Consider the following 12,559-nt stretch of genomic DNA (forward strand, 5'->3'; position numbering starts at 1 on the left):
ACCCTCTAAAGAAGAATACCTGACTCAATCACTTCGTTTTCAAATTCTCTCTAGGCATTTCCCCACCCTCACCCCTAACCCACCTTTATTCTGGGGGAGGAGGAGGGAAAAAGGGGAGAAAAAAAACACCACCACCTCTTACGGTAATAATATATATTTGTCCAAGGTGTCTTTTTCCCCCTCCGAGGTTATTTACAGGTTTTTTGTTTTTGTTTTTACTGCTTAGCCCTCCTTGCCTTGCAATAATTGCTTGCTGAAAGAAATAGCCTTCTTGCAAATGGAGCTGTTTCTTTAACCCTTCCCTCCCTCTTTCACTCCTTCCCTCACTCCTTTCCTTCTTCCCTCACTCCTTTCCTCCCCTCCTCCTCCTCCTCCTCTCTCTCTCCTCCTCCTCTTTTTCCTCTTCGGACTCTTGTGAGCCAAGCCACTGAGCTCAGCAGGCTTTGCTGTGTCAGGAGAACCCACCTAGAGGGCCCCCTTGACGCCAGCACATCCCCTGTCGGGCAGCATTCACTGCAGCCTGGAGCGGATGATTCTGCTGCAGAGTGTGAAGAATCCAGTGTTAACCGAGTCTGCAAGTGTCCGGAGCCGCTGCTGAACCAGAGAGCGCCAGGGCAGGGTCAGCAAAGGCTCCGCGGATTTCAAGGGGCACCACTGGAAATTCTGCAAGCCTTTGGGAGCCTGTTGCCTTTGTGTTTTAAAAGCATGCCAGAGGTCTCTACAGCCCGGGCTCAAGAACCTTTCCGAAGGATGCCAGCGCCCCAGGAGTAAATGACAACTAATGAGGAGCTGAATTGGGGGGAAAGAGGAGGAAAAAAAAAAAGCTGGGACGAAATTCTGAGATAACATCTGACTTAACAGCTGCGAGATTTGTTTTCTTTCAAAGCAATATACGAAAAGCCCTCGCGTGGTCTGGGGAACAGCAAATTAAAGGAGGCTCTGTCTGCAGTGAGAGGATCAATAGCTTAGTCATTTTACTTAAAGAGAGCAGACAGCCTTATTATGGAGTTAGGCAGCAGAAATGAATCTGTTCATGAAAGCCCCTTCAGAAAGCCTGATAGCAAATGGTAATCCTGGCATGCGAAACCCAAATTACTCACTGTCTTCCTACTACTTTTGCAGATGAGGAAAAAAAGAGAGAGAAAAAAAAAACCAACAACACAATGACCAGAAATTTTGAAGAGAAGCTTGCTTTGGTTATACGTGGTTTTTTTTAATACCCCTATCCCCCCATTCTTTGTCTAATACGTCTGAGAACAGAGCACTGCATCCAAGTGACCACACAGGAATATGTGTCTGAGAAAGAAGAAAAAGCAGTCTCGCTCCTTAAAGGACAGCATGGCAAAGCGATGTGAAGTTTTGTATCTCCCCTCAAATACCCTCTTAATCAAGAAAACAAGCCACTGCCTTTTGACTAACCTTTTCCCACATTCCAAAGTCCTTCCTAGGAAGATGCTTTAATTTCTACTCGAATTGGTTGGATTTTTAACCAGGACAATATTTACTGTCATTTAGGATTTCACGGATTGTACTGATGATTCTTAGGGGGGTCGATGAGCTGTTGTAACATAAATGGATGGACACATACCTGCAGTGACCTGTGATGAATCTTGCTTCAAATCCTGGAAGGCTTCTTGTAGTTGTGGTTAGCTTTCCGGGGGGAGTGGGGGGTGTTTGTGAAGACAGTACTTGTTGCAATAATCACCCATGGTGGCAGTTCCAGCTGGAGAGTTAGAATTCATCAATGAGAAACAGAGCAGATAAAGTCTAAGGTGGGGAAAATACTAATGTTAGAAGACCTTTGAACATGATGCACGTGAATAATTTCCCCTTTAGGAGGCATTCCTGGATATGGTGAGTAATCAATATTTCCTTCTGTCTGTAAGGCTCAGGATGATGTTTGTAAAATATTGTGACAGCTACCAGATGCTGAGTCTTTTGAAATCAGTGTTGGCATCAAGTAAAGCTTATCACTGAAATATATGTAAAGTCAGATTCTGCCTCAGTCACTACTGATCATATAAAAAAAATGTTTAAAAATGGGATCGTAGTTCTTAGTGACCAGCATCACAAAACCACGAAGCCAATAGATTATGTTCCTAATGCTTGATTATCAATTCATGCAAGGATTTGACCTAATAAACCTAAAGAAGAGGAATGTTATTGTTGTTGTTGTTGTTGTTGTGTGTGACAGTGTCTTAGAATTCCCAAGAGGAAAGAGAAGGGCATAGACCTATTTTAATATCCTTTATCCATTTGGGTCTTTTAGAAAAATTGGTAGATCTTGCTGAATTCAGGACAGAGGTGAAGGAAGTGTTTGCAATGTTAACAATTAATTTAAAACACACACAATGTGTAGGTGTCATAATTTAAGAATCTTTCCAACTGTTCAGGAAATATTCCCACTCTCATGAAATACCTTAGAAGTCAACACCTGAATCATCGCACACCCAGCCCTTTCTCAGTACTTGCTCAATGTATTTGACGTCTTGTAATGTACTGAAGTTTGATGTAATGGGTGAAGGTGCCAGGGCTTGTGACATCATGTGTCATGCTGCCTGTATTGGAAAGCATAGATGAACTGAACTAATCAGTGTGTATATGTATATGTGTGTGTGTCTGTGTGTGGCATGTATGAGGGGAGCCTCCTATTAAAAAATCATAAGTCTTTACTACACCTTTAGGAAAGGGCTGGATTATAGCTCTCCAACCAGGAACTTTATGAATGTACAACATGTGCATATCAAAAGGCTTTGTCTTGGATAGCATTGTTTTGGATACTGTTCATATATGATTTTGGAAGTAAATTCGCCGCATAATTTTTTCCCAATTTTTGCTCATTAGCCCTAGCAAAAATCTGAACATTGCTTTTCTATTGTGTTTCCAAGTGCCTCATCACATCATCCCAAATAGGAGGTTTCCAAAAGCCTTAAAGCACCCCTCACCCCAGGAATCATCAGGGAGGTTTTTACTGTTAAACTGAGAACCAGTCACACTGATGGGTGGGGGACAGCCTTAGTGCCCCTGCAGGGGTGCTCATTTTCTATCAGCACAACATGCACGGTGGCTCACGCTTGTGGCGCATCTTGCCTCCTTCCTTGCTGTCCAGTGCCACCTTCTCCTGACTCCAGTCTGCATCAGTGGGAGCCTAAGTGAAATGACTGCAAATCCTCTGCAACCCACTCCATATGACACCACCACAAAGTCCAATCAATGCAAGGTTCTGTAAGATCAGACTTTTCTGTTTCTAACAGAAAGTGCTTCCCTGATCACAGTGCAACACAAGCCATTTAGTAATAGGATGGCTTTGTTTGTTCTTTGAGAATTTGGCAGAATGCTTGAAACAGAGAAAATGTGTACTTTTCAAACCTAAGAAGCATATTTGTGGGTCAGACTCCCAAGATGTTTAACTTTTTCTTCTTTAATGTGGATTTTTGCTCCTATAAATATGTGCCTGCCCAAAGCATCAGTTTTTGCTCTGCTTAAGGACATTCTTCCTGCTACTGTTACCCCTATTACCAGTGATATGTAGTACCAGAGTTCTTGAAGTCATTAGGTATGTTACAGGGATTTCGTGTCTACATTTCTGTCACTGTGCCTACCATATTCTTTGAAATATCTGATCACTTCACATTCTAACCAAGTTTTATTTTGTTTCTATCAACCTTAGTTCTGCTTTTGAAATGGAAAAACAAAATAAAACAAAACAAAACATGTCTAAAGCCCAAAAGATGGAGCTGAGTATATATAGCTTTACTCCTATTTGGTTTTGGAACCATACACATTTGCTTATTCATGCTTTCTGAGATTTATAATATACACATTTTCAAACTGAAGTCAGGGAGGTAAAGAATAATAACCCTACATTTTACCACATGACATCCCCGTTTTTCTTTTTGTTTGTCCTTTTGCCAGCCCAAGACACTGTAAAGAGTGTGTATCTTTTCACCTGAGCTCTTTGGATTGATTTGTTTGTGAGATGTTGAACTTAGAGGAATTTTTTCCAGGTGACCCAGTTAATGTTACTCTTGGAACAAAACCAACCAACTGATATTTTCATTATTAATTGCTCCTTTTCTCTCCACTAGAGTCCCAGACTTAAATGTAAAAGGAAGTCTTTAATACCTTTGAGAAACCAATCCAGCCATATGCAGTAATCATGAATTTACTTGCTGAGAAAAGAATTTGTAAATGTTTACTCTTCATTCATTTGTAAAGATTTTCTTTCAGTACTCATATGCAATCTTTCTCTCCCCAAAGAGCTAGAGGCTCCTGGGGTGGGGAGGCTGTGGCCTTAAGGCCACATGTGGCCCTCCAGGTCCTCAAGTGTGGCCCTTTGGCCGAATCCAAACTTCACAGAACAAATCCTCTTCATAAAAGGAATTGTTCTGTAAAACTTGGACTTAGTCAAAAGGCTGTACCCAAGGACCTAGAAGGCCACATGTGGCCTAGAAGCCCCAGGTTCCCCACCCCTGGAAGTTGGCAGCCAACCAGGGCTAGGAAAAAAATAAATTCTTTAGAAGGGATGAGATGTATAGTTTGACTTCTCTGAACTTGAGCTGCTCCATATTTGCAAGGATTTTCACCCCTTAGTACAGGGGGAGTTAGGGGATGAAGGATGATATTTGGGCCGTTTCTTGACTTTTGTGGAAAGTTAAGAAAGAGAAAGAAAGTCTAGAGTTGACTTTAGAAGTTTTCCAAAGCTGATTATGCAAATATAAACCTTGTTACAGAGTTTCAACTTGGACTCTTATCCTTCTGCCCCAGTGTTGATAGCTTTGATCACTGAGCAATGGTATTATAAAATCATTGTTTATTTGTTAAAAGTTCAAGTTAATAAATGGTCTTTTTACTTGTCTTAATGAAACACTAACTCTTGAGTACGCAAAGAGTAGTATTAAGAATGCACTTGAGTATTACTGTTTTTATTTAAAATTACATTAGAAATGTTTGTAAGATTGATTGCATGGCCTTCTTTCCATTACACATTTTAGCCTCTGTAGTGCCAAATTAAATAGAGATACGTATAATTTCTTGTTTCTTTCTGCCACAATGGACAAGTAAGTGCTGTATATCTTTTTTTTTCATTTTTGATTTAGCTAGTTGTAAGGACATAATGTTAAATTTAGGAAAGAATGGAGTTTTTTGCATCATTGTAAAAGTATAAAATTCACTTCCACTCTCTAGGAATTTAAGATATGTGTGGCTATGTTTATGGATTATTTTTTTCCTTCTGAAGATTCTTTCTGCATCCAGTATCCTATATTCTTATATGAAAAAATAATTGTACTACAAGCTACTGTTTCATGGCAAATGGATGATCATCTCTTTTCAGTCATTCAAAATCTGACCTAATTTGAACAGTAACAACTGTGCCATTTAAACTGACATGGAATTATGTCTTTGTTACAAAACTATACAAATAACTTCATTTGAAAGGGCAATAAGCTTTTGGTTCTTTATATTAGACTCAGGTCTTTAGAATTAGAAGGTTCTTCGGAAGTCATTTAGTTCAACCTTCTTACCTCTCAGATAAGAATTCTATTTTCATGAATAGCATAATTTGTAAAAATAGTACAACTTCTGAGTCAAGAGCTTGGCTGCCATCTTGGTAGTTCATGTATTTTCAGAATTTTAGAACATTTCTACTTTTGAAGATAATTTTCCTCAAGTAAAGTGGGGCAGTGGGGAGAGAATCCTCTATAAGACTGGGCAATACACTGAACTTGGGAGAAATCCCAACTCCCCACTAAAATTAGGAAAATACAATGTCAGGGCAGAAAAAGAAAGGATTCTGATCTGTGTCAAACTCTGAAGTGCCTCTAAAATAGTTCTCTTCAGTAGGGTGCCAATTTAAGACTTGAAAGTCATGTTTGAAGAGGTATGAAGAGTGGTTAATTCTTGCATTTACTTCCAGGACTTAATTAAATACTCCTCATATTACTGCTCTTATCAGGCTCACAGAGGTTCACAACTGGAGTGCCAAGGGGACCCAATCAGAGGAAAGTGGGGAAAGAGAAGAACAGAGTGGTCTTGTCTGCTCTCAATACAATGGAAATGCGTATTTTTTTTTAATTCTCAAAGAACCTCAAATATTTTCATCTGTAGATGTTTGCTACCACCCTTTGCATAGAAAACAATCAGGATTCAAGCGGTGCTTCTCAAAAAGACTCATCTTAAACTAGTGAGAACTTACTTTGGCTCCCAGGTAGTCAAAGTATTCTACACCTGTCGTTAGACCATTATGAAAGTATCAGTTGTTTCCTTCAAATTTACAAGGAAAGAAATATGACCTTAATGGCTGAGATCAGAAAGAAAAAAAATTGCTTAATTTAAAAATGAGTGAATGTCAGGCTACACCATGTAAGCTAGTTTTCCTATACAGCTTTAATTTTTGCATTGAATGCAAGCTACTTGAGGGAAGGGGACTGTTTCAAATATATTTTGTATCCTTAACACCTTGCACATTGCCTTGCTAGGTAGAGTAAATGCTTAACAAACATTTGTTGATTGATTACTGGTTTCTACTTAGGGTTTCCTAACCAGCAGTCAGAGACTTGGCTTCCCCCAAACATGTTCCTCACAGCTTCACCAACCTTACAGAGGCAATGGCTCTGCCTTTAGATGCCAAAGCATCTCCCCAAATTCCAAAAGACAAGCAGCAGATTCCCAGCTTTGCTCTGTGTTCTACTTGGGCCAAATGCAATTCATTTGTAACCACTTATTGCCAATAAAGTTCAGATGGAGCTGATAATTATACAAAGTCGTCTTGCTCACTAAGCCCTGGGGCTCCATATTAGAGTCAGCAGCTCTTAGGCATTGTTTAAGGCAGTCGTTCGGCTTTGGATGAAACACAGCATATATTTTGCTTTAGGTGAAGTATTGATTCTATTAAGCTCATAATTTTCCTTCATGGTGTGTTCACTTTTAGCTCTCTTTTTTCCAAACCTTGGTAACAAACAGCTGGTAAGAAAGAGTCTTTAATTTATGGTTACTTCTTCAGAATTTTTTTAATGAATTCGAGTCAATCGCCCATCCTTGACAAGCAAAAACTTTTTGTTTGAAAGAGACAACATAGTACAGTGGAGATTTACATTGTACTAGGGGTCAGTGGATCCTGGTGCCCATGACCAGTAGCAAAAGAAAGAGAGAAAAGGCTTTTCATTTTAGGGGGTAAGAATTTTGGTTAAAAATTGCTTCTTTGGGGGCAGCTACATGATGCAGTGGATAGAGCACCAGCCCTGGAGTCAAGAGGACCTGAATTCAAATGTGATCTCAGACACTAGATGTGTGATCCTAGGCAAGTCACTTAACCCCAATTGCCTCCCATCCATCCACCCAAATTGCCTATGTTTCCCCTGATGGTGGAGGAATTATCTCAGTTGCATATAAGTGAGGGGTCTTTTCATTGGGGACTTCTCTGAACTGTATTTCATTACAAAGGGATACTGGAGGAAATAATTACTATGATAGCATATGAAACCCAGTGTCTTTATTTTCTCCACAACATTTTTGTTAGGGAAGTAATCACAGCAGAAGATCTTTCTATTCCAATATTTGTTGGCTTTTATTGTCAGTGGTTCACAAAGTGAAATGATAGGATTCCACAAGTATCGTACCCTTCTCTCTCATTAAGGCAATCATGGATTCATGAGAACATACAATGAGAGTTGGAAGGGACCAAGAAAAGCCATTTAGTCCAGTCTCCTGATTTCATAGGCAAGAAAACAGTCATCTAGAGAGTTTAAATGATTTAACTAAAGGTCACACAAGTACTAAATGGCTGAGCTGGGAATCTATAATCGAGTCCTATGACTCCATACCCAGGGCTCTCAAAACTGTACTACCTGGTCATCCCACATTGTATTGTTATCATTTATCTTCCAGGGTGAGCAATAGCCCTCATGTTGGTGGTTGTGATGGAATTTGTTCTGTGGATGTAGAGCCAATGTGGCACACCTCTTGCCCAATAAGAATTGATATGGTCTAGTGGCAATTCAGATACTATAGCTACTTCATTGAAAAGGATAGGACAATTAAACAGGCAAATCCAGTTGTCTTCTTTGTGGAGGCTAAGCTGTTTGAGTTTTAAAACACACAATGGTGTTGACTCAAATATTGGAGAAGACATGCATTACTAGTTTTTCTAGATGATTTTCTCCCAAGCCCTCTAGTTACAGCCCTGTCACCTAAATATTTATTGTAAACTGAATAGCTAAGCAAGAAGTCCTTCCTCCTTCCTCCTTTCACTAACACCCCCCCCAACTCTCCATGTCTGATGAAAGACATGCAAAATAGCAACATTTAACCATCTTTCTTCTCCTCCTCACTGATGTTTTTAACTTCCATTGATACTCATTGAATGGCTATTGAAAAAAAAAACCTCTCTTCAATCAGGAAACCAATATTAAGGAAGTGGTACGGTCTAGGGAAAATAAGAATGGACTGGGAGCTAGGACTCTTGTGTATTGGTCCTTATTGTGCTACGAACTGTGGAGAGAAAAAAATCGCTTAACCACTTCAAATCTCATTTATTCATCTCTAAAATAAGACTAGTCCTCTGAGTTCCTTTCATTCCCTAAAATGTGATGATTCTGTATTCTAAAGTCAAGTTTGAGAATTTTGGTGGGCCTTCTTGGGGCCTAGACCTCATGGAGATAGTGATAGACATATTAGAGTAAGAATTGGTGAGTTTACATTGTAAAAAGATTGCTTCTTCAAGAAGGCAGGCTCAGTGACATTTTGGGGAAATGAGGGAGAAAGGGTAGGATCTTCATTATAAAAATATAGATTGACTTGGCTCTGACACATTCATTCATTTGTTCATTCAAGTATTTATTGAGCATCTACCATAATAGCATGCTCGTTGGGCAGTAGGAGAAGGAGAGTGAGAGATAATTAAAGTAAAAAACAGAGTCTCTTCCCTCTAGAAATATAGAACATTTAGTTGAAGAGATAAAAATTGTGTTCATGAAAAAATTAGAAAACATGTAGGCAAGTGAAACTATCTTTAGATACACAAAATCACAGAATTGATTTTTGAACTTGTTTTAGAATATTCTGATAGCTGAATTTGATTAAAAATTAATTTTCTTTATAATCCTTTTGTTTTATTTATTTTAAAACATTATCCTGAGAAGGGGTCCTTAGGCTTCATTAGACTTCCAAAGAGGTTCATGAAACATATAAAAATGTTAAGAATCCTCGCTCTGGTCCAATCTGTATTTGACCAAGGATACTTACTATGAGGAGAAAGGAATATGGTGAAAATTATATTTGAAAAATATTCTCTTGGCAATTGTACGTAGAATAGATTACAGTGGTGAGAGACTGAAGGGGCGATGGTCATTAGGCTGTTGACATAATCAAGGTATAATGTAATGATGACAAGAATGTTGGTTGGATTGGAAATTAAGAATAAAAAGAAACAGATGGATAATAACACTTAAAAATAAGGAAGAATTTAGTTTAGTAAGCAAGATCACAGTACTAAATAAGAGAACTTGAAGAGAGTAAAACACCATAGAAGAAATTGAAGCTAGATTTAGATAATACTTTAAAATAAATTGGGAGGAAATAATGAAGAAAATAACAGAGATGGAGAATATTATAGAAATGTTTTCTTTTGGTTCCATTGAAGCAGTAAACAATAAGGTAGGAGAGAGCATAAAGTGAGGAACAACTGGAAATGTTGCCTCAAAAATCATAATGTCATATAAAATCTAGACTAAGGAGGAACCTTAGAAACCATCTCATAAGTTGTGAAACTGAGGCCCCCAGAGTTTGGGTGCCTAGTCCAAGGTCAGACAGGTCATACTTATCTTAGGCAAGATCTGAACCCGGGTCTTCTCCCTTCAGAGCCAGTGATTATTTAAATTGGAATACATGTAGATTCAAGGGGCAGCCATGGAGAATAGATCACAGTATTTCAATCTAATGTTTCCTAACAATCCAGAAAATTTAGAAAATTAAAATAATCTGTATGGACCATGGAAAGATCTCTGGATTTGGAATCAAAGACTTTATGATTGAATCTCACTTCTACACCTTACTATATGAAGTTGGAGAAGCCAGTTAGACTCTTAGTTTCCTTGCCTTTAACATAAGGGGATTGGCTTGGTTGACTTGGAAAGAGTCTCTTTCAACTCTTACATGCTCTGACTCTATGATTTTATAAAAGGAAAGGAATAAAAGATCACTACATTGTTAAGACTTTAGAAGACTTTCAGTTAGTAACACTGATGAGCAGATACATTAATTTGGGAAAGGCAGAATACTGAGCATATTTGACTCTGTATGTTTCTACTGTTAGTGAACATCCAGATGGAGATGTCTTGTAAGCAACTGTAAATCTGAGGTGAAAAAGAAAAGTCTAAAAACTGTGAGGAAGCAAAACACTTAAAAACGTTGAGACATTTTTGAAATTAGATCATAAGCCAAGCTTTCTTGGAGGAAATTTTTAAGAAATCTTTATAGTAGAGCTAAAGGGAGAAAATCTTCTAAGCATATAGAAATAGTAAGGTGAGTATTTGTGGATAAGTTTCTCTTTAAACTCTACTTGTCTTTTTTTTTTTTTGGCCTGGCTTGACCTGACTTATTTCCAGAAATGCCGAGATGGTAACAGCAGTTCTGAGAATAAGACACTAAGGGTTCTTTAGAAGTGAAAAGACCCAAGAAAAAAAATTTAGCCAATTTTACCCTCTCCTACCTGCATGCTAGCATATAAAAATGTTTTTTTTAAAGTCCCTTGATTCCCCACTCTGAGTAAAATAAAATAGGCAAAAATATACTGCATACTCAAGACATTATAGAATCTCAGATATTGACCAAGAAGGGATCCTAAGAAATTAAGGAGTTGCTCAAGGTTAGACAGGGATTCAAACCCACATTGAGTACAGATTGACCACTTTTCATTTACACACAAACTGTATCATTCAATTTCAGGCCAAAATGTTTATGTTATAAGTAGTTTGTTAAGTCTGTTTCTTTAAATTAATTTTCTTTGGTTGATTCTGTCAGTCAGCAGTCAATTAAGATTTATTAAGCACCTACTATGTTCCAGGCATGGTGATAAGCACTGGGTATACAAAGAAAAACAAAAGACAGCCTCTGCTCTCAAGTTACTCACAGTTTCATGGAGGAGAAGACATGTATACAAATATCTACAAACAAGAGACATAAGGATAAATTGGAAATAGTCAACAGGGGAAAAGCACTTAACATTAAAGGGTATCAGGAAAGGCTGCCGGTAAAAAAATGGGATTTTAGTTAGGGACTTTAACTTAACAGAACACTGACTGCTAAAATACTACTCTGATGCCTCTTGGATATGGCTCTGGGCTCCCTCAAAGGCAAAATAAGGGGATCCCATTCTCTAGCAAGTCCCCCCAAGCTAGAAACTATCATACACCATTTTTCTTGGGACTAGGCTATAAAACCTACTGCAGGAAATCTCCAATATCATTTCCTTTCAGAATTATTGTGGTACTTTGAAGAGTACTATTACATAAACTCCATTCAGAAAAGCTGTAATAGCTACAATAATTCAAAACAACATTTAAATTGTTATGGTAATATTAAATATTCTTACCATACCAAGAGTAAAAAACGGAGAATACCTGCTGAAAGACTTAAGACATTCTGTTCATATCATATCCATAGTTAAGTTTTCTAATTATTTAAAGTTTCTTTTATATAGAAAAAAATAAACAGTAGAATTGTACTTTTTCAATGGAAAAAAGTTTAAACATAACTGGTGGTTTGTTAAACAGGGAATAAAAATTATGCCTCACATTGAAGAGCTAGCAGGTAGCTGCTCACATTTACAGCCCTACACTTTGAGATGACGATATTTTGATGTGATGATCAAATCCTACTTTAGTGTTGTTCTATTTCCAGTGTCTGACTTTAGAATCTCATGTCAGTTAAAAGATCCCTCTTACAGAAGACTGTGCTAAAGAATGTTGAGATTCGGCATGCTGCTGTCATTCCTCTGATCCTGTTCATAGTTACAGAGGCTCATCTCCAGAAACCCAACCACCAGATGATGAAGGGTTGTTTTTTTTTTTTCAGCCGCAGCAACCTAGAATAGTTTTGACTGAAGCCTAAAGAGGTTGTGGTGGCTTGTACTGGTGGGTTCCCAGACCCACTGACCTTGGCCCGACCTCTCAAAATACATAGCTAGTGTCTTGGTAAGTTATCACGCCAGTATAGGTCCCTGTAGAAGACAGAGGTACAAGTGACTGCCCTCAGGAATTGTAGTCAAAGAAGATGCATTTCAACCAGGAAATAGGCTAGTTTCCCATCTGGGCTATATTTCATGTACGCATTGCTGAAGGCAAGTTGTTTGTATGTTGGCTGAGAAAATCAAAACTCAGCCTTTCTAATGCTAATAAGCAGTGTGTCCTTGAGAAAGCTCTGTTCCTGTCAGTTAAAAATTAACATAGTGAACATTTATTTACTTCACGGTGATGAACATAAACTGAAACAATCTGCAAAAGTATTTTCTGGTAGAAAAATTTCAGCAATAATATGGTAAAAAATTGAGGTATGAGGGATT

General features: G+C 38.2%; 1 protein-coding gene across 1 annotated transcript in view; it reads left to right on the forward strand.

Annotated features, from left to right (window-relative positions):
- The first annotated feature begins 507 nt into the window (after positions 1 to 507).
- Positions 508 to 12,559, forward strand: part of LOC110202749 (3',5'-cyclic-AMP phosphodiesterase 4D) — a 686,828-nt gene continuing 674,776 nt past the window's right edge. The window contains exon 1 of the mRNA XM_078153183.1: positions 508 to 1,854. Within this exon, the coding sequence (XP_078009309.1) occupies positions 1,808 to 1,854 (47 nt within the window). The 5' untranslated portion in view covers positions 508 to 1,807. The remainder of the gene's footprint in view (positions 1,855 to 12,559) is intronic.

This window comes from Phascolarctos cinereus, unplaced genomic scaffold, assembly GCF_003287225.1.
Source record: "Phascolarctos cinereus isolate Bilbo 61053 unplaced genomic scaffold, phaCin_HiC Scaffold_4;HRSCAF=312, whole genome shotgun sequence".
Taxonomy (NCBI): domain Eukaryota; kingdom Metazoa; phylum Chordata; class Mammalia; order Diprotodontia; family Phascolarctidae; genus Phascolarctos; species Phascolarctos cinereus.